The 22670-nt window shown below is 30.4% G+C and overlaps 1 protein-coding gene across 3 annotated transcripts in view; it reads right to left on the reverse strand.

Annotated features, from left to right (window-relative positions):
- Positions 1-22670, reverse strand: part of LOC106791345 (protein eva-1) — a 157109-nt gene that overhangs the window by 30855 nt on the left and 103584 nt on the right. For 2 of the 3 annotated variants that reach the window (XM_014756918.1, XM_014756916.1), the window contains exons 2-4: positions 20899-21215; positions 14348-14486; positions 2723-2872 (exon numbers count right to left, since the gene is read on the reverse strand). In XM_014756918.1, coding sequence (XP_014612404.1) covers positions 2723-2872; positions 14348-14486; positions 20899-21215 — 606 coding nt within the window. The remainder of the gene's footprint in view (positions 1-2722; positions 2873-14347; positions 14487-20898; positions 21216-22670) is intronic. The other variant, XM_014756917.1, reaches the window with a different exon arrangement.

Here is a 22670-nt window from a genome sequence, read left to right on the forward strand (position 1 = left end):
TCATTAAAATCCATTTGCAAAAAGTATGAAAAATATTGACCAAAACTTTTCAAAGAAATTGCATAGATGCACAATTTACGGCATTGCATTATCTGACATTTTCTGAACTTTACATGCGAAATTTATAACTCGATATGGTATTCTACGCGTAGATAAAAGAGTGCACTTTAATTTAATATAAGTTTCATTAAAATCTATTCACTTTTAGTATAAAAAATATTTACCAAAACTTTTCAAAGAAATAGTAAAGTTGTACAATTTATAGCATTGCATTCTCTGATATATAACACCCCGTTAATCTCTTAGAAATAGTACTATCAGAGAAAACCACGTTTCTATATTGGTTCAGTGATAAACAAAGAAATAAAAAATAAATAAAATAGAAGAAAATAAAAATCCATTGACTCTTCTCTCCACCTGACATACGCATACAAACACAGACTCAAACGTATACCACATAAAGATGTCGTCAAGTTTCTCTATGTGTTCGAACAAGTTAATAACAATTTACGTGACGTTAAATATAACAGGAAAAGATAAATGATAAAGTTATAGATACGTAATAGGATAGGACAGTAGTAATAGTAATAGTAGTAGTAGTAGTAGTAGTAGTATTAAGTTAAGAATAAAAGCTTCTAAGGAAAAATCCTGATAAAAAGTTGTATTATTTGTCATGATGAAGAAAAAGCTACGCAACAGTAAGGGGGGGGGGCTACCAAATGCTTTTAACCGTAACCAACTACTATCTAGAAGCAACTATTATTATTACTTTCGACTGTAGGATAACGACGACGAGGGTCGAACCTTTTCTAGACCCTTTCCCTAGCCAACCAAGAAAGTTCGACCGATGCATAGGGTGGAAGGGAAGGCAAGGTAAAAGAGAATCTCGCAAACTTCACCAACAGGTCATGTGCCCACCCCCTAATCCTACCCCTCCCTCTCCCACTCCCCCTATTCTCACGTAAAACGTCCATTAAACGTGTACCAGTTATATTCTTTTTTTATTCTTTTTCTTTTTTGTTTTTTTATTCATTTTGTTTGACAAAGGAAAGCTTCGGGGTGTACTTCCAAATGTGAAAATAAAAAAAAGGTAACTATCGTTAAAAGAGAAGACACACAAGTTGAATTCTACTTTTCTTACCTCACCTCACCTTTTCTACTCCCATAGAAAAATCTAACTCCTTCCCCCATAAGCCTCCTCCCTTCCCTATCCTTCCCCAGGTACATCGATTCTTAAGATTTTATCTCAGATCGTTGGAATTATCAAGAACGTTAACGCGAACCTTTTTATAACTCACGTTACGTTTTTATTTTAATGACGTAAACTCACCCCCGTATTCTCCACCCCCCCTCTGTGGTTGGTGTTAATTCTCTTAACGGTACCTACGATCGTCGTTATGGTGGTATCTTTTTCTTTTCGATATTATTCTCTTGTTTAAATATAATTCTATTTCCGCGTTGTTAAACCAAAGTGTTTTTCTGTTCGCAGTAATTTTTAATCGAAAGTGTGAGAGAGAGAAAAAGAAAAAAAAAAAAAAGAAAGAAAGAAAGAAACTTCAACGAATGTATCTTTTTATTTCCACCCCTATCTCGGTGGTCATCGATATCACCAACCACCCCCCCCTTTCTTTTTTTTTTCTCTCCAATATGACGAATAAACGAAAGCTTTTGTCATTATTTAATCCGATTTATTTAACGATGCAATATAGCCGACGAAAACCTTTACGAGGAGAATCGGAACCCCATTGAATTTTCAACGATCAAACGAACATTTTATAAATATCGAATTTCATTCCGTATAATATGTAAAAAAGAAAAAAAAAGAAATAAAAAAAAAGGTGAGGTGGATGGGGGGGGGTGAATGGGGAGGCAAATTTAACGCCGCGTTGAATTGTGTAGTATATTTAAACAACGCGTTATAATTTGAAATCCTTTTGTACCGAGACACGCGGCGCTGGTCTTTCATCCAATTTTTTCTTTTATTTTATTTCATTTTATTTGATTTGATTTTATTTGATTTGATTTTTTCTTTCTACCTTTTCATTCGAGTCAGAGTGGTGGTGGTGGTGGTGGTGGTGGTTAAAATTGGTTCGACGAAGACAAAGTGTTTTTTTTCCGAACTTTTCTTTTCTTTTATGATAATAATTAATGAAGAAGTATATATACCCCGAGGAAGAAGAAAATAAAGATTTAAAAAAAAAAGAAGACAAATTGTGACAGTACAGTGGTGGTGGTGGTGGTGGTGCTGCTGCTGCTGCTGCTTTCAATAACGATGGGAAAAAAATAGAAGAAGAAGAAAGGAAAAAAAAACATAAAAATTTAAAAGAAAAACAAAAAATTGTTGGCACCAACACCACGCTTCTCTCGTAGAATAAAATAAAAAATCGATATCTATCTATCCATCGATTCGATTCTATCGAATCGAATCGAAACTACGAAGAAACCCACGTAGGAAAGTTTGAAAATGCATTCCTGGGAAAACTATTCGACGAATTCGTTTCGTTTGACTCGCACCCAAACGAATCGTCTTTTTATACTCTCTCGTACTAGACTCATATCAAAGCTAGAAAAAAAGAGAGAGAAATAGAGAAAGAGAGAGAGAGAGAGAGAAAGAGGGAGAGTTTCAATCGATCGAACCCTTTCCCTCTTCCGTCTCCTTGCCCTCGTCCTTTCCGATGTTGGGTTGTTTTAAACAAAAGGGTCATTAATCGAGCGGACTCACTATCGTTTTTCAGTCCGTGAGGTTGCGGACACTGAAAGGACTCGTACTCCGGTTTACCAAAGGACGCACGTAAAATGGCCACTCTCTGTCCAGGGTGACAGGTGAGATTAACAACGTCGTTTTCGCAAACCACCTTCCTCCTGAATTCGTCTGAAAACAGAAAAGACAAAAACGAAACTAAATAAAAAATACACTCTTTCTTTTTAGGGTTTTTCTTTTTTTATTATATATGATATGTGTAATAAACATATTATTGGTTTACCAAGAAGATTTATTTCTTCTTCTTATTCTTCTTTGTATTTTTCAAAATATTTATAAACATTTTTAATCTCTGGAAATAGATTAAAAGTATAACACGATTTACACTATTTCTTTTTGTTTTTTTTATGTATATATATATATATGTAATAAACTTATTATTGGTTTACCAAGAAGATTTATTTCTTCATCTTATTCTATGTCTTTTTCAAACATTTATAAATATTTTCAATTTAGAAATGAATTAAAAGTATAATGCAATTTGCACTACTTCTTTTTGTTATTTTTTTTTTTATATAGATAAATATATGTAATAAACTTATTATTGGTTTACCAAGAAGATTTATTTCTTCTTCTTATTCTTTGTCTTTTTCAAACATTTATAAATATTTTCAATTTAGAAATGAATTAAAAGTATAATGCAATTTGCACTATTTCTTTTTGTTTTTTTTTTTTTTTTTTTATATAGATAAATATATGTAATAAACTTATTATTGGTTTACCAAGAAGATTTATTTCTTCTTCTTATTCTTTGTATTTTTCAAACATTTATGAACATTTTCAATCTGGAAATGAATTAAAAGTATAACACGATTGTATAATTTGAGAATGATGTCATATGAAAAAGTGATTTTCTCTTTCTTCATCCCAACCCCGCCTTCCCCCCATGCATAAAAGAAGAAACAAACAAATAGGAAATGTTGATTACCCTATCTAACTATCTGTCGTATCCTCGTCCGATAGAAACATTAGAAACTACTTTAGAAATGGAAGGCAAAAAATAAAAAAAGAAAAACGAATAAGAAAAAGAAAACGAGAATGAAAGATCTATGGGAAATGAGAGCATTGGAATGATTGAACGAACACGTGTTTTCTCTCTCTCTCACTCTTTAAAAATAATACAAAGATATATCGTACAGATTGTAATATTCGTTTGGGAATGAATAAAACGCACGATCTGGTTGTAACCCAGATGTTAGTTCAATTACGAGAATCATTTTATTTTTTTTTTGATCTCGGTATTATAAATTTAAACACCATACATCTTTTTTTAATAAGTTAGTATGTTAGATTTGGTTTTGATTCTTTCTATAAAATTCGTCTCACTTTTGCTTTATTCAAACTACTTATTGCATTCGAATTACCCTACTTATCTTTATCCCTTTTTCTTTCATTCTCAGTTTATTTTTATTCTTTTTATTATCACAAAGTTAGGTAGTGTAGAAACACTTATACAATTCGTTTCACTTTTGCTTTATCCATACTACTTATTGCATTCAAATTATCAACCCCGTACCCATTCTCATCCCTCTCTTTTTCTTTCTCAGTTTGTTTTCTTCTTTTTATTATCACAAAGTTAGGTAATGCAGCAACACTTATACAATTCGTTTCACTTTTGCTTTATCCAAACTACTTATTGCATTCGAATTTACCAACCCCCTACCTACCCTCATCCCTCTCTTTTTCTTTCTCAGTTTGTTTTCTTCTTTTTATTATCACAAAGTTAGGTAATGCAGCAACACTTATATTATACAATTCGTTTCACTTTTGCTTTATCCAAACTACTTATTGCATTTGAATTACCCTACCTATCCTTATCCCTCTTTTTATTATCACAAAGTTAAGTAGTACAGCAACACTTATACAATTCGTTTCACTTTTGTTTTATCCAAACTACTTATTGCATTCGAATTACCAACCCCCTTACCCATCCTCATCCCTCCTCATCCCACTCCTTTTTTTTCTCAGTTTGTTTTTTCTTCTTTTTATTACAACAAAGTTAGGTAGGTAGTGCAGCAACACTTATACCTGAGATAAAGTGTTTATATGCCTTACTTTATTGAGTCGACAATTTACGTTAACACTCTCTCACTCTCTCTCTCTCTCTTATATACATGCATATATATATACATACATACACATAGGTAGCAACCTCTTACTTATATACTTGCAAAGGTTGTGTAGTAAAGACGAGCTAAGGAGAAGAAGAAGAGCCGATATTGTCGTCTAGTAGTTGTTACCCCCCTTGTTCTCTTACTTCTTCTCCTCTTCCCTTTACCCTCAACCCTTGTTGGCGAGATTTTCGAGAAAATTGAGAGGCGCATGCCACCACCATCCCCTAAAGGGGGTTGCGAACGACGCAAATATATTACACGTAGTACTACTCGTGGCTGCTTTTGTTCTCGACCGTTAAAACGTATCCTATATATATATGTGTGTGTGTTGTAGTATCTTCCTTCTATAAATAAAATCAGTACTGACTTATTGAATTTTATTAACAAAATATATCTTGTTTAGAAAGAATCCTTTTTACTTTCTATCTCTTATAAGTTTGATGTTAATATAATATGTATAATATGTATAATGTATACTATATATACAGTATACTTATATATATATATATATATACACAATAAATGCATTCATATTTGCAATACTATATATCTTATATATGTGTTGTAGTATCTTCCTTCTATAAATAAAATCAGCACTTACTTATAGAATTTTATTAACAAAATATATCTTGTTTAGAAAGAATCCTTTTTATGCTAATATGCATTTATAACGTATGCAACATGTACAAATTTGATCGAGATTATTATAAAATTTTGTCTTTTCTGTGTTTCAAATATAATTTATTATAATTATATTATATTTCTCAATAATAATTATAATAATAAATACTGCTGTGTTAATATTAAACAAACCAATTCAAATATTAATGAAATTCTTTATAATTATTTATTGTGTGATATGAGTACATATATATATGCACAATAAATGCATTTATATTTGCAATACTATATATCTTATATATATGTTGTAGTATCCTCCTTCTATAAATAAAATCAGCACTGACTTATTGAATTTTATTAACAAAATATATCTTGTTTAGAAAGAATCCTATTTTTCATTCTATCTCTTATACGTTTTATGCTAATATGCATTTATAACGTATGGAACATGTACAAATTCGATATAAAATTTTGTCTTTTCTGTGTTTCAAATATAATTTATTATAATTATATTATATTTCTCAATAATAATTATAATAATAAATACTGCTGTGTTAATATTAAACAAACCAATTCAAATATTAATGAAATTCTTCATAATTATTTATTGTGTGATATGAGTACATATATATATATATATATATACACAATAAATGCATTTATATTTGCAATACTATATACCTTTTTTATATATATTCTTTCTCTCTCTCTCTTCTATTTTTTTCCTTCTACCTCTTGTTATTAGCGTACGCCCGAATAAAGAGGAAGCTATCGAAGGGCAGGTAAAGAACGAACTTTGCAAAGGCACGATGTTAAATGGTTCGTGAAATTTCTCGAACAAGGAGAACGAACAAAACTGATAGAACGAGAGACAGAGACAAAGAGAGAGAGAGAAAGAGAGTACAATCCACCGACCGACCTTTCCTAATAATCGAACCGATAGAAATCGAGACGGTTGGATTTTTTAATTGGCACGATTCTCTCAACTGAAAGGTAAAGGAAAATGGATAAAAAAAAAAAAACTGAGAGAATGAGGGATGATCGGAAGTGGGTGGTTGGGTGGGGCGGGTTTTAAGGCTTTGAGAAAGAGTAAAGACAAAGAATAAAATGAAAGAGAGAGATAAAAAAGAATGTAGGTAAACTCATCATCATCGTCAATGGTGATTATTATCGTGAACGCATATTTTTTATATTTTTTTTTTTTATACAAATAACCCTTCCTTCCTTCCATCCTTTCTTTCATGCCCCTTTCCACACACCACCGTCCTACCACCGCCCTTAGTTTTTTTTCATCTCTCTCTCTCTCTTCATTTTCCTTTTTCGTATTCCGTTTCTTTTCTATTTCGATCGACCCACTTTCGTACTTCGAATTATTAATGATATTTCTATATACATGGGGATGGGGATAGGGGTTGGTTATACGTATGAACATGTATACACATTCTAAATGTTGGAAAAGAAAAAAACGGGGATATGATAAGAGTGAAAGGGATAGAAAATAAAATGAGAGAAAAGAAAGATGAAAAAAGAAAAAGAAAAAGAAAAGGAAGAAGCAAATGAACGAACGCGTATCCTTTTCTCTCTCTCTCTCTTTCTCTCACACACATCCTATATATATATATATATATATATATATATATATATACGACGAAATGGAATTCTTTTCAGGAAGTCGTTGTTGAGAACGTCCGGCCCTTTTTTCGACTATTTCCCCGAGAATTCCGGTGAATAATGAAAAGGGGTATTCGAGTCGGTGGTTTCGTAAAGGAGATGTTATTAGATTTTTCGACTCCTCTCCATGACTCACTTTTTTTTTCTTTTTTTTTTTTACATTTTTCTTCTTCTTTCTTTCCTACTTTCCACCACCCCCTCACCTACACCACCACTACCTCTCGCATTCACTTTCTTCCCTTGGTCTTCCTTACAAAACACTACCACTTCCGGATTTTTAAACGCGTATTACTTTCTCCTACAAAAGGCTGCTGAGAGAGGTTTATTTTTTTTTTCTTTATTTTTTTTTTTATTTTACTTCCCCTTTTTCTGCACGGCACACGTCTCACCACTCTTTTCGTACTCATCAAAATTCATTTGAATTTTTAGTTTAGAAAAAGCTTGAAACGTCTAATAAGAATTATGTAATATATATATGTGTGTGTATGTATCATAGGATATCTCAATGGTGGTTTATATAATAGTTTTTGAATACTTTACACAATGGGAGATAATATTTATTATAGAAAATAGAAAAGAAATATTTGTGAATTAATAAAAAAGAATACAAAAGAGATTACATCGAATTGTTCCTCCTGTCAAAGTTGGAAATCTAATTTTCTTTTTCTTTTTTCTTTTTACAACCGGTTATGATCTAACATTTGACCAATTACATTTTTTGAACACTTCACACAATGAGAAATAATATTTATTATAGAAAATAGAAAAGAAATATTTGTGAATTAATAAAAAAGAATAAAAAAGGGATTACATCGAATTGTTTCTCCTGTCCTGTTTTTTTTTTTCTTACAACCGATCACGATCTAACATTTGACCAATCACGATAAGAATAAGTATATATTAAGTCACGTAACACATTTTTAGTGTTTTAAATAAACATTGTTATTCTCTTACTTAGTTTTATTCTAAGAAAATGTAGAATATTGTCTCAAACAAATCTAACAAACAAACATATCAGAAATTCTTGTTAAAAACAACGATGGTCAACGATGGTTAACGATAGCCGTATATATATATATATATACATATGTGTGTGTAAGTTTACTGTGTAATGTGTTCGTCCAAGTGTAATACGTCAACGTGACGATTACATATTACACGTGTCGCGTTACGTGCCAAAGCCAGCCGACACCTCACGTGTCGGCCGCAAATCCATTCGAGGAATGAATGAACAAATGAATGAACGAATGAACGAACGAATGAACGCACGTGCCACTCATTGAGAGAAACATTTGGTTGTATGCATACGAGTATTGTTACTATTGAATCATCTGATGTCATCGACTATGTGTTTGCGTGATTATCATTAAAAGAAAAAAGAATTAAATGCAATTACAAACTCGTTTCATATTTTGTATCATTATCATCATTATTATTATTGTTATTATTATTCATTTTAAATAGTATTTATAATGTTACGTATGTGTATATATATATATATGTATAAATGCATGTGATAAAAAATGAGAGAACCATTTGTATGTATTGTTTTTCGAAATATCGATTAATAACTTTTTAATAAGAGTTATTTATTATTTTTAAATAGAGGATTTTCATTAAATACGATTAAATACATAAAGACAATTATATTTTATATATATATATATAACTATCACATATGTTGTATAATATAATTGTTTCCAGTTAACGAATATTAAATATAGATATTTATTTTTTATTTCTTTCTCGTATATAACATCATTATATAAATATCTCTATTACAATTTTATAATCACTCCCATTAGAAAAAAAAAAAATACGTTGTGCAATATTTCTTATGATAAGACAGGATAAACAAAATTGTAAAAAGATATTTACAAAAAAAATGAGAAAAAATATCTAAACGAGAATATAATATTCGTTTATCTATATTTTTTTTTTTATTATCAAAGAAAAATAGTAACATGATATACGATTATCTTTGGTCGTGGTTCGTGAATCAAGTAAAGAACCGAAAAAGAAATATACGGAAAGCAAAGAAGAAGCTGAAAGATGGAAGAAAGATCCCTTGGCACACGTTTAAGCTCTCAGTTCGATGTCTTGTTAAGGTAATCCGTGCTTAGTCGGTTGCTTACGCAAGCTCGATCTTAGGTAGAAATCTGAAATAACGTTTGAACAATTTCGGATACAAGAGAGCTTGCAAGTTTTCCTTCATCCTTGTTCCTATAAACTTCGAATTTTGATCTTAGACTTATGAAAATAAAATAAAAAAGAACAAAGTTACTCTTATCAAAAAATTCATCGTCATGACATCCAATTCTGTTTCTTTTTTTTTGTAAAACATTATTTTAACGTAAATATCAAAATTCTAAGATGACCAATTTTTATCTAAACTCATATGTTTTAATTTATTTTAGATTATTTTTGTTAATTTTATTATTCATTCAAGATTAGAAGCAATTTTCTACACACGTATCTGTTGTATGAAAACAAAATTAAGATGTATTTAAATATTTTTAAACTTAATAGAAATAAAACTTGTTGTGTCGATTAAACTATAAAACAAGAAAATAAATTCAAATATATATGATACAGAATCGATATTAAAAAGTTTCTTTTTTTATAAGAAAAAGTTGACATCACTTTTTATCGTATCACTTTGTTCATAATAAAACCCACCTGCAAAAGTGATAACTCCCGAAATTGAGAAGAGAACATCTTTCCCCTTTCCCCCACTTTGTCCTAACACACCGAACAAGAATTAAGGGTTTACGTGTTAGTTTATAAAATAGAGTTGCTTTACGAGCCCTTAGATGGAAAACTATTACGACAGGTGATATGCTAAAATTCCTACTCAACCAACTTTCTCTCTCTACTTCTCTTTAGTTTTGAATATACACGAAAACGCGAGCTACTTTCTGGCTACGATACTTAGAATAAATCAAATCTCTGGGAAGAGTCTGTGTGTGTGTGTGTTTTAGGATAATAAGTGGAGTATAGTGAACGAACTCCCAACGAGAAAAGCTTTTGCTATCTTTCGAAAACGTATAACGAATTGCACTGTTGGTTCTCGTTTGTCTATGTATGCGTGTGTAGATATATATATAGGTGTGTGTGTGTTGCATTTTGACGTGTTTTCGCGTTAAATACTGTTTGCACTCTGCTCGAGGATTATGGAAACGTCAAGAGCCGACAGATAAGCAATATAATTGGAAGAAACGAGCTTTTGTCGTAAAACTTTCAACACTACTTGATACTACTTTCCCCTAGATACACTATATATTACATTCAAGTTATTACACGATAAATAAATAATATACTTATGGTATAAGTACGTTTTTTAAATGATCATTTTTAACATACTAAAAGTATAAGTGTTAAAACGAGCCAGTATGTGGTATTATTTGTTCTTACACACACACACATATTAAAATAAGATAAGTACGATTAAATTACTAAATTTAAATATTAAACTTAGAAAGAAAAAAATACGAAAATTACTTGAAACTCCCTCCCCTATTAATTGACGTGAATCTGAAGGAATAAATACTTTTTTCTTAGTATTATTATTATTATTATAATTTTGTATTTATTTAGTTTCATCGAAAATTCGATTTTTCAAAACGATCCAACGAAATATTACCAATCAATGGTTTTTTAAAAAACAATTCGAGAAAAACGCTTGTAGGGTGGTTTCTTTCGTTCCCTCCCCCTCTGCCCCCGATCGACCCCCTCCCCCAACGAGGATCGGAGTTTTTTTTCCGATCGGGATCCAATTCCGTAGACTGATCGCGATCGTTTTAATCGGCTGATACAAACCGGGAATAAATACTTCTTCCTACTCACTTAATCGATTCGAATCGATTTTACGTAGAATAGATAGATAGATAGATAGATAGGTAGAATACGTAGGTAGATACCTAGGTGTATCTACGTACATGTTACACCTAGTTACCCTTCGTAGTGGCCACTGGCGTATCTTTAATCAACGAAATTGCAACCGGTCTAAACAATTACAACCGTGTATCGGCTTGTTACAGATATCTACCAAGTTTCTGTATATATATATATGTGTGTGTGTGCATGTATTTTCACAATAACTATATATATATACCTGTATGCATTTACGTGTTCATCGCAAAAATAAATAAATAAATAAATATATATGATAAAAGCACGATGTAACAAATAAAAATGCATTTATGATATTTGTAACCCACAGTCAACGTACATGAGAAAAAAATGAGAGTGTGAGTGATGAAATAGATTACATTGTGCATCGCAAAATTCTCTTTGCTAGATATATTACTACTACTACTACTATTACCTTCGAGAAAAACCGATATTACGTCTTTCTTTCTTTCATGGTTTTTCATTAAGATCGAATTAGATATTGCGATACACACACTGGGATAAAGTATAGAAACCAATAATGGTGGAATGAATGAATATTAGTTTGTAACTTTAATAAAAACATATTTCTCTTTTTTATATATACTTTTGCAACATATGTGATATGTTTCTTTTTTTTTTATTAAGTTATATCTTATATGAAATATTTTAGATTAATTTACAATGCATATGTGTACATGCACTCGCATATAAATAACATTCTTTTGCTAATAATTTTACAATTTTTATATATATATTTTTTGTAATTTTTTTTGTAATTCTTTTTACCTCTTACTCTTTATTTTTCTTTTTTATTCTTTTTTTCTACTCGTACATACGTATCCGTAGTATATAATTTGAATAGTATTATTATTATTTCATTCGTATAACATTGATTAAATTAAACAAAGATTATTATTACGGAGAGAATTTCTACGTTTTATGGAGTATAATTATTATCATTATAATAATCATCATCATCATCATCATTACTGTTCTCGTTATTTCTTTTCATTCATTTGCCTTCGTAATTATTCAAGACAAGTTTTTCAATGTTCTCTTCGATGATATAATTAATATTTAATTTAACAAAACGAAAAAAACAAAAATATGCACTTGAAATGCATATTACGTCAAATTTTGCATTACTGCGTTTACTTATTAAAAATATTTCGAGGAATATTTTCGCATTAGTGATCCATGGTGCAACCTGTTGCAGTTAAATGCCATATAATATAATATATAATATATTTTCTTTCTTCTTCTTCTTCTTCTTCCTTTTTTTTTTTCTTTTTTTCTCACCTGGACACACGACAGCCTATTTTTTTTTTTTTTTTCTCTCTCATGTGATTATATTTGATTTTATTCTTTTTGCGTATACAATTTCAATCGAATAATTTACAAAACAAAAATCAAACCATTGAGTTATAAAAATCTATTATACTATTAGTTTCGAAATGAAACTTTGCTCGAGGATATTTTTTTAATACAATAAACGATATATATATATAAAAAAGAAAAAGAGAGAGAGAGAGAGAATTGAAATTGCTTCTGGTGGCAATTTTCACAAAGTAATATAGCGGACCTGGCCAAAACTTTTATTCGAAAAACCATGGACCGACCTATATCAATTGAAATTCTTTTTCTTCTTTTTTTTTTTTTTTTTGGGGGGGNAAAAACCATGGACCGACCTATATCAATTGAAATTTTTTTTTTTTTTTTTTTTTTTTTTTGTGGGGGGACGGGATTTTTTCTTTTTTTTTTTGTCACAGCGTAGCTGCCCGAAAACCTGAACGTAAAAATGATTTTCTCAAACTGCGGATTCGTATTCGACGATCAACAAAAATATTGTCAGCGAAACGTTTATTATAGTTTTCGTTATTTATTATAGAAAATTTCTTAAACAAACAAAAATATTATATGTCTATATAATATATAAATTATAATAAAATAAATAATATATATACAAAAAATAAATATAAATTATAATAAATATATATTTGAATACTTGTATGGGGACAAAATATTATTCAATCAGAATCCATTAAATCATATCTAATTGTATCTACAAAATATATATTATATATATGCATATATAAAGTTTAAAAAAATATTATTTAAACAATTGTTTATATATAATAAGTCAAAATAGAATCCCATCAATTCATTTTCCAATCAGAAAACACTTTAACCCTTACATAAATTGCAATTCATCCGTTCATTATAATGTTCATGAATTTTCGGAAAAGCTAATAAAATAATCACTGACAGTGATTCGAATGGAATAAAAAAAAAATAAAAAAGAAAAGGAAAAAAAATATCACGCGAGAGAAAGAATAGGAAGAAACCGAGAAAATCGGTGACGTGTGATATTCCCGAGATAAAACATGGACAACGACGTTTTGTTCGTTTCCCGAATGTCGTTCATTCATGAACGAATGAACGAATGAATGAATCAACGATATATATCCCTAGGACGAGGATGCACCGAAGTGTGTGAGTTGATCGAGAAAAAAATCGACCCAAGTTTTCGAACAACGTCGTTTGCTTTATTTTTTTTCTTTTTTTTTCTGGAGGGTGAGGGTGAAGAGTAAAGGGGTTGCTTCCGTATTATAGATATATACCGAAAATACGAAAAAAAAATCAGGATCCTGTAAAATGTTGTCGATATTCGAGTATTCGAACGGGAACATAAATTTTATTGAATTGGATCCATTGGATCATATCCAATCGTATCTACAAAAATATATATACTTATATGATATATATATACTATGTACTATATTATGTAATTCGATTATTTCCAATTTATTAACGATTTTTATTCTTTCTTCTTTTTTTTTTCTTAGAATAAGTATTCTATATATTATTAATGTATTATATATTATTTAATAAGTATACAAAAAATACCCTAGTGTACATAGAAACACAATTTAACTAATCAATTTAATTAACATTTTACTTCTTTTCTTTCAATATAATTTTTTTATAATTTCATTATCAAAGAAAATAAAGTTTTCGTTAATAATTATTATTCTAAAAACTACTTCCAACTCGTTTCCTCGTATGTAATTGGATTTTAATAATTACATATATAATATAAAAGGAAAAAAAGAAGAAGAACGTTATATGCAACTGCATATATGCAACTGCATATACGGTTGAAAAAATCGATGTATCATTTTTTTTATTTTATATTTCATTACATGTAGTAGTACCAGTATATATATACGTGTATTATAATAAAACCTATATGTATAAATATTATATTAATCGAATGATAACTTACAAGGACTGCACTTGTAAGCGACCTCGACGTATTTTCGAAGACCAGGACAGGGATCCCCTTGGAAGGTCTTCGGACTTGTGTTGAATTTACACTGCCTCTTATTCCGACACATCTCGACGACAGTCTGCAACAGTGAGTACTAATGCGTCATTCAGATGACCCGCTCATTTTATAGTAGAACGGGTTTCCATAAAGTAAATAATTATGGTAAGTAACGAACGCGGGGGTGGGTAAAGATAAAAAGATAACGTGGAAGTACTTCATTTTTTTTCTTTTTTTTTTTTAATACATTCCTCATGCATATACACACTCTTTACAAATTTTTTTTTTACATACGTATGTATATGTATATAAAAGAAAAGAAAAAGAAAAGAAAAAAAGAAACACACCCTTTAGAAGTTTGCATCTTATTTCTTACTCTTATCAACGAAATGAAAAATTTAATTGGAAACAAAAATAATTATGTAATATCGAATTATATAGGTTGGGAGGAGTGGGTGGGGTATGAGAGAGAGGAAGGATCGATTGCAGAAAAGTAATCGTCGAAGTTTTTAACGAAGGGAAATTCAGGACATCGGAGAGAGTAGTCCTGTGGTGAGAAAGTAAGAAAGTAACTAAGTAAGTAAGAGAGAAAGAAAAAATGAGTTTGAATAATGACGAAACGATTTTTAATTAACAAGAGAATTTTATTTTATGCAATAAGTTATTCATTAACTATGAGAAAAAAAAAAGAAGAAAAAGAATAAGAAGAAAATAGAAAGAGAGAAAGAGAGAGAGAAATTCATTTCTATCAAAGTGAATTTACTAGTTTAGAAACGAGTTCGCAACATTACTTACTCTCTCTATCTCTCTCTCTCTCTCTCTCTCTCTCTTTCTATCTTTCATAAACCACGATCATGGCACCAGGTATCCATACGGTGATTGTTTCGAATTCCTGAAATTCTGTCTTCACCGGAAATTTGTGGAAGGTTCGATCGAACGAATCGCGCAGCTGCGAGTGTATTAGTTTGCTTGGTTGGTAGGTGGGGTGGGTTGGGGTGGGATGGGGTGGGTAGGTAGGTGGTAGGTATACGTAAGGGGATAAAATTAAATTTACCCGATCGCATATCTGCGGTTGGCGAAAACCCCATCCATTTTGCCCATCATCCTATTCCTACCATGGTAATATTCTACAACTTTAATTCAATCTTCCTTTCTTTTTTTTCTTTTTTTTTTTTCAAGATTACATTGTTCAATTATTTAAGTAGTTACATACTATTCTCTTCTCTTCTTTTTTTTATACATTCGTATAAAATTCGTATAAGAAATGCATATTCTATCTCACCCCCCTCTTCATACTCCCCCATACCCCCTATCATTCATTATAATTCCAACAAGAAACGCGAATACTTTATGGATTTTCTTTTAAACCAAATGAGATTATTCATTGGACAAAAATCCGTTATAACCTATATTAATTTTAATCAAATTTCCATTCCCTTAACAACTAAAATACCTAATTGATATTAATTACGTTAAAAAAAAAAAGAAATGAAGAATAATAAGAGAAAATAGAAAAAATTGTTAGAAAAATATTATAAAAGATGATAAAAGTAAAGACTTAAGAGATATTATCTTGAATAATCGTGTGCTAAACGTATATCTAACTCGTCTCGTTTAAGTTGGCAATCCATCCATCTTTGTCAAACGCAATGACGATCCAATCATTGAAATTCTCAGGTTTAATTTGAGGTAGAGTGAACAGGTTTCGCTATATTTCGCAAACCAGTCTACGAGAAGTCCCACAGGAGGAATCGATTTTCGGTATTACGACGGGGGTGAACTCGTAGTTACGATACGTACCACTAGGCCACTACCACCATCAACCATCACCATCACCAACCCCTTTTCCTTTCCTGATCAATCTACCCTATTCTGAACGGACAACTTGCTCGCGCGTGCACACCACCTACACCGTGTTCCGTTAATTCGTTGCCTAATGAGTCACTTGTCCATCCCTTTCCTCTCTATCACAACCCTTCACCACCCCCCAACACCCCACCTGAAGTTAGAATACGATGCCCTACTCTGTCCGTCAATGATTTAGATAGGATTCCTAATCTCACAATTGATCTTACACGATTATTCCATACATTTATTTCACCAAATACGAAATGGTCAACTTGTTTTGTTATTTGTTTGTTTGTTTTTTTTCTAAAATAAATAAGGAAGGGTTACTTGATCATCTCTCTTTCTCTTTAGTTTACTTCAATCCTAAACTTTCATCTTAAACACTGTGGTTAATGGATTTAGACAAGTTTCTAATTTCATGTGTGATGTTATATGATTTTTGATATGTTTATTTGCGAATACTATGACATGGAAGACTTGTTTTATTATTTGTTTTTTTTTTAAATAAATAAGGAAGAAGAGAGAAGAATAATATTTGATAAAATTGGATAAGATTTGTAATGAAGAAAATGTGATTTCATTTATTTCATGAAATACGAAATGGCAAAATTGTTTTGTTATTTGTTTGTTTCTATTTTTCTAAAATAAATAAGGAAGGGTTACTTATACATCTCTCTTTCTCTCTCTAGTTTACTTCAATCCCAAATTTTCATCTTCAACACCATTAGAACGATACCTAATTCTATGGTTAGTGGATTAAGACAAGTTTCTAATTTCATGTGTGATCTTATACGATTTTTGATACATTTATTTGCGAATACTACGAAATTGGAAGACTTGTTTTATTATTTGTTTTTTTAAATAAATAAGGAAGAAGAGAAGAAGAAGAATATTTGATAAAATTGTGAATAAGATTTATAAAGAAGAAAATGTGATTCTTTATTCGATAATGATATTACGATTTATTCTTTTGCAAATGTCGATTTAATTTGCCGAGTATACTCGGAAACGAATCACGAGAGATGATAATACGAAAAGCTTTTTTTTTTCTTTCTTTTTCTTCTTCTTTATCGTGGTTTCGTTTAACTTAAGAATAAAAGGAGGATACCTTGATCGTTGTGAAGACAAATTTTCTTTTATTTTCTTATTGTCTCGAACATTAAGGAATTTTCTTACTCGAATGAGAACGAAGAACGATGTTAGAATCAATTGATGTAAAATTTTATAGAAGATATTTTATATTTTGATTTTATTTTTTTCTATTACTAATGAAACATTTAACTTTTATTTGCCTGTTTCAATTCTTTATCGTCTACACTTTTTTCTTCCATTTGTTATTTATTTTTCTGTAAAAAATATCCTTTCCCGATTAAAATATGCAACAAGGAATTAAATTAAACTGAGATAATAAAAGAAGTTGGACAGTAAAGGATTATAAAGAAAAGTTAAACTGAATTTAAAATGATAGTTTCTAAAATGAAAGAACGATAGGAACAAAAGGAAAGAAACTATGAGAGAGGGTGAATGAAATAGAAAAATACAAAAAAAAGAAAAAAAGGATAAAAGTGATAAAAATAGAATACTCGTAGAAACGAAACGTGAAATATGAGATCGACAAGAGGACAAGAATACTTCTCTCACTAGTTTGGTGGTTGGGTAGCCCATATGGGATTTTTCTATTGTAGTAAGATGGCTAACTTGTTACCGTCATTCCCATCGATTTATATCGCTGTCCAAAGCATTCACCTATTCGCAAAAGAGGATCATTGTGTTCTTTTTTCATAACTCTCTACAATTTCGTTATTTTATTTTTCCTAACATTATTTTATTTTATTTAATGATATAGAATAAATTACACGACGTACAACTATACTTTCTTTTATTATTTTTATATCACGAAACAATAATAATTACTAATAATAATAATACGATTATATTTTGTGATACACATAATTAAATAATATAATTATAAATTATTATATATTATATTAATAATTATAATAATTAAATAATATACAATTATAATTGATACCTTTCTAATCAAACTCGTATTTTATTTATACGGTTAAGCAAAAATGATTTTTTTAACGAAAAAAAGAAAAAAATTGTTTTCGTGATATTAAAGAAAAAGAAATTCCCTCCCTCCACCCCTTTGGAGAATTTTCATTCTCATAACCGAATATTAAAATGAGTTACAAATAAATTCTATTTACGAAAACATAGAGAGTAAGCAAGGTGGGGTGGGTGGTGAGGTGGCAGGGTGGAAAACAACGAACGAATAGGAATGGAGAAAAGTATTCGGAGTAAAGTGGTATGTCGCGTATACACTCGTACACGTTTATCCCATGGGAAAAAAAACATGAATGGGAGGAAAAGGAAGTATAGAAGAAGAAAAAAAGAAAAAGAAGAAGAAAAAAGATCTGTCAACTCGAAAAGTCAGAAAAGTGCAAAGTGTGCGAGAGAGCAGGAAAACCATGAAAGTGAATCGTTGTTGGTGTGGATAACGAATTATATGTGTATGTGTGTGTGTTTTCAGAAAATAGAGAAAGATAGAAGACTAAAATAAGAAAAGAAAGAAGTAGTAATCTAAAGACTAAAATAAAAAAAAAAAAGGAACAGATAAATAGATAAAATGTTAAGTGACCTGAAAAAAAGATACTCAACTATATATGAACATATGAACAATAAATAAAATAAATATGAGTACTTATTTATTAAAATAAATAAATAAAATAATGCTGAACTTTAATGATTAATAATTTAATATTTTATAATGTATGGGTCTCATGTGTGTATTTCACAATATAAAAATAACAATAAAATAAAATTTCCAGTTGGTCCAACTAATCAAAATGAAGTTCTAGTTCTTTTGAATGTTCAAATTCCCTAAGATATTTATTTATTAATAATTTTTGATTTTTGGACGAGTGAAACAACTAATTGGATATACTCTCGTATTTAATCAAGCGTAGAAACTGACAATCTTGTTTGAAAAGGATATGCAATGGGGATGAGTATAAGAATTCAGATCGGAGAGAAAAATCCGTTCGATGGTGAATATATTGGCAATGGGAAGCACGTTTACCAATGGAACTACGCTTTTCTTCGTTTAACCTGCTTGAACAAACTCCCCTAGCTATTTTATTTTTTCCTCTCTTTCTTTCTATCTCATTTTGTTTGAATTTTTTTCTTTTTTTCCTTATTTTAATCATTACCCATTCCTTGAATAAAAACTATTATTACGATATTTATCTATAATATAATTTAATTCGACGATTTTCTGACAATATTTCTGATCTGATATTTAATTCTTTTCTCATTTTCTTTCGGAAAAATCATATTTTTCTTTTTTTATCGAATCCTATCTCTTCGTTCGAGATACGAATAGAAAAATCAATTGAGGAGAGGTTTGTTTGTATGCAGTTTTTTTTATACTTCGTTAAAGAACGTCTAGTGGAAAAAATAAATGAAATGAAAAGGAAAAAGAAAGAAACAGGGAAGAAATTTAACTCTTAATATAATCGTAAGAAAAAATTGGAAATAAAATGGGAAACTTTATTTTTCGCGAATCAATTGGCACGAAAAAAGATGATAAAGTAAAATCAAAAGCAAACTTATATTTTCTTTTTAATAGAAGAACACAACTTTTTATTCTTCAATCATTTTTCGGACTTTGATGAAATCCGTGGAAACGTGAAAAAACAAAATTCGTTATAAATAATATAAAACGATGTGGTGGTAAGATAATAAAAATTTACTTTCGACAAGTAATACGAAAACGAAATTTTTCTATTTTTCATTTAGGATAAAGTATAAAAACTCATTCATTTTTATTTTTATAATTTCTCTTCAATCGTATCTTCCTTTCATTTTTCTTTTTTTTTTTTATTTTTTCCCACTCGTTGTCTCGTAAAACTTATTATTAAAAAGTTAAAATAAAAAAAACAGGAGGACGACAGCCTGGTCTCTTGTATTTTCGAAACAACCAACTTGCGAATGTTGGTTGAAAGTTGCAATCAAAATTAAACGAACGACGCGTAAAGGAAACAAGACCCATAACATAATGGTTATAATCTTTTTTAAGCTGGGGGATTATGATGGTTAGTTTTTAATAAAAATTACAAGAAAGGAGAGAAGAAAAAAAAGAAAGCTCGCTCGTCGAATACTTTCTCAAAATTTTGTTAAAGTATTAAAGATAGCATAATTAAATATCTTCTCTCTCTCTCTCTCTCTCTTGAGGATAAATTATCCGACTAAACGTTAAAATATTCATCCTCGAAAATAAAACAAAAATATTCATCTTATATCGGTAGGGGTAAAAGAACAAGAAAAAAGAAAAAGTTAATTGCGAAAAATTTCATTTGTCAACGATTAAAAAAAAAAAAAAATAGGATGGTGGGGGTTAGGAAGAAATTTCGAGATTGACGAATGAAGAAGAAAACTATGATAAAAATAATCCTAATTTTAGGAAGAAATGAATTCAACGTGAGTGAATCATTTCTGTAAAGTAAAAACAATCAAAGTAAAACAATGAGACGGGTTAAAAAAAGAATGAAAAAAAGATTATGTACTTCCACGAATAATTATAATAATCTATTAATTATTTATAACGATAGATTTTTTTAAATAATTATTTTATCAATCACAACGTTGACACATACCTGTAAAGAACTAGGTAACAAACACGTATCGTTGTTTTGCTGATTCTGATCGTTGTTTTGCTGATTCTGATCGTTGTTTTGTTGATTCTGATCTATAGCAAAATTGGATGAAAATTTGGATGAATGTTTGGATGAATGTTTAATTGATGATGATGATGATGATGATGGTATGCCACAGTTTTGTGTTCCACTTTCAGAAGCTCTCCCATAATGTGCGAGGGCTACTGACACCGTTGTACCGGGTGGACACTTTAACGTCATCGTTTCTTCGTCACAGGAACCACGTTGATAGGTCTTCAGGGTGCTTGACAAAAGTGCTGCAACGTTATAAAAAAAAGGGGGGCAGAGGGGGAGGAGTTAGTGGGTGGTGGAAGGTGACGTGTAGTTGATGTCGATAATACGAACAAAAAGAAAGAAAGAAGAAAGATTGTAGAACCCACAAACAAAACGAAAAAATAAATTAATGATTGACACCATGGAAGGAAAATTAATAAAAAAAAATAGAACAAGTTGATAATGATTGAAAAAAGAAGTGGAAAGAAATAAAAAAAAAAAACAAAAGAAAATAGATAAAATAATAAGAATAAGAATAGATATACAATGAAGATAAATGGAAAGGAAGAAACCCATACAAAAAGAAAGATACATGTATCAAGTGGAAGAAGATAATGAAAGAGAGATAGATTGATAGACAAATAGTCGACAAAAATGAACAAGAAAGAGATAGAGATAGAGAGAGTATCGAAGACCGATCGACGAGTCGTAGAGTACCATAGCCGCAATGGGGGGATCGATTCAAGGGGATTCGGGGTAATTAACGAGTGGATCAGTCGGGGATTGGTTCACGAGACACGAGAGAAGAGAAGAGAACGGAATGAGTGAGTGAGAGAATGAAAGAGAGGGAGAGTAAAAGAAGGATGGGAAAATGGGTGGATGGGGTGGAGGGTGGAATGGGGGTGGTGTGTGTATCGATGACACGGATTCAGCCACGAAAGCACCGTAGTTTCGTTTGCAACCGATACATTGGTGGCGTATCGGATGCACCCAGGTGATAGTATGGTGTTGGTGGGGGTGTTGAGGGTGGTATGAAACGAGTGTGAGAGAGAGAGGGTGTGGGATAGGACACGAGTAGACGTCATTTGTGGGATTTAGTGCGGAGAACGTTCAGGACAGTTCGGCACGATCGAATTTGCATACGGAACCACGAACGTTTCGGTGTACATTCGAAATTGACGCGTGTATGGTGGTTGTATGGTTGGTTGTTTTTGCCATTGGAAAAATGAATTTTTTTTTTGGTTTTTATTTTAAAGAGGATAGGGAGAGAGAGAGAGAGAGAGAGAGAGAGAGAAGACAAATGTCATGCAGTCATAATTATGTCACAACGTGTTTTGTTGCAATTAATAAAGTTTCGTACGTTAAAAGGAAAATAAATGGGGTTAAATAAGGTGTTAAATAATAAAGAATACATTAAGATGGTGTTTTAATAAACGTGCACATTATTCGTTTGTATTATGATTTAAATTAATAATTAGAATGATGTCCATGAAGTTATACCATCGGTGAGTTACCATTGGTCAACCAGAATTCAGCATCGGCAGGAAATCGTACGTTCCAAGAATATGATGGTGTTACATGAAAAAGAAAAAGAAAATAGATAATGTTAATTATTATATATATATGTTTATGAGAGATAAAATGATTATTATTATTATTATTATTATTACAATATATATTATTATACAATAAAATAAAAGCTATTATAACAGGACAAA

This window comes from Polistes canadensis, unplaced genomic scaffold (genome assembly GCF_001313835.1).
Source record: "Polistes canadensis isolate GaletaPanama2010 unplaced genomic scaffold, ASM131383v1 scaffold_299, whole genome shotgun sequence".
Lineage (NCBI taxonomy): Eukaryota > Metazoa > Arthropoda > Insecta > Hymenoptera > Vespidae > Polistes > Polistes canadensis.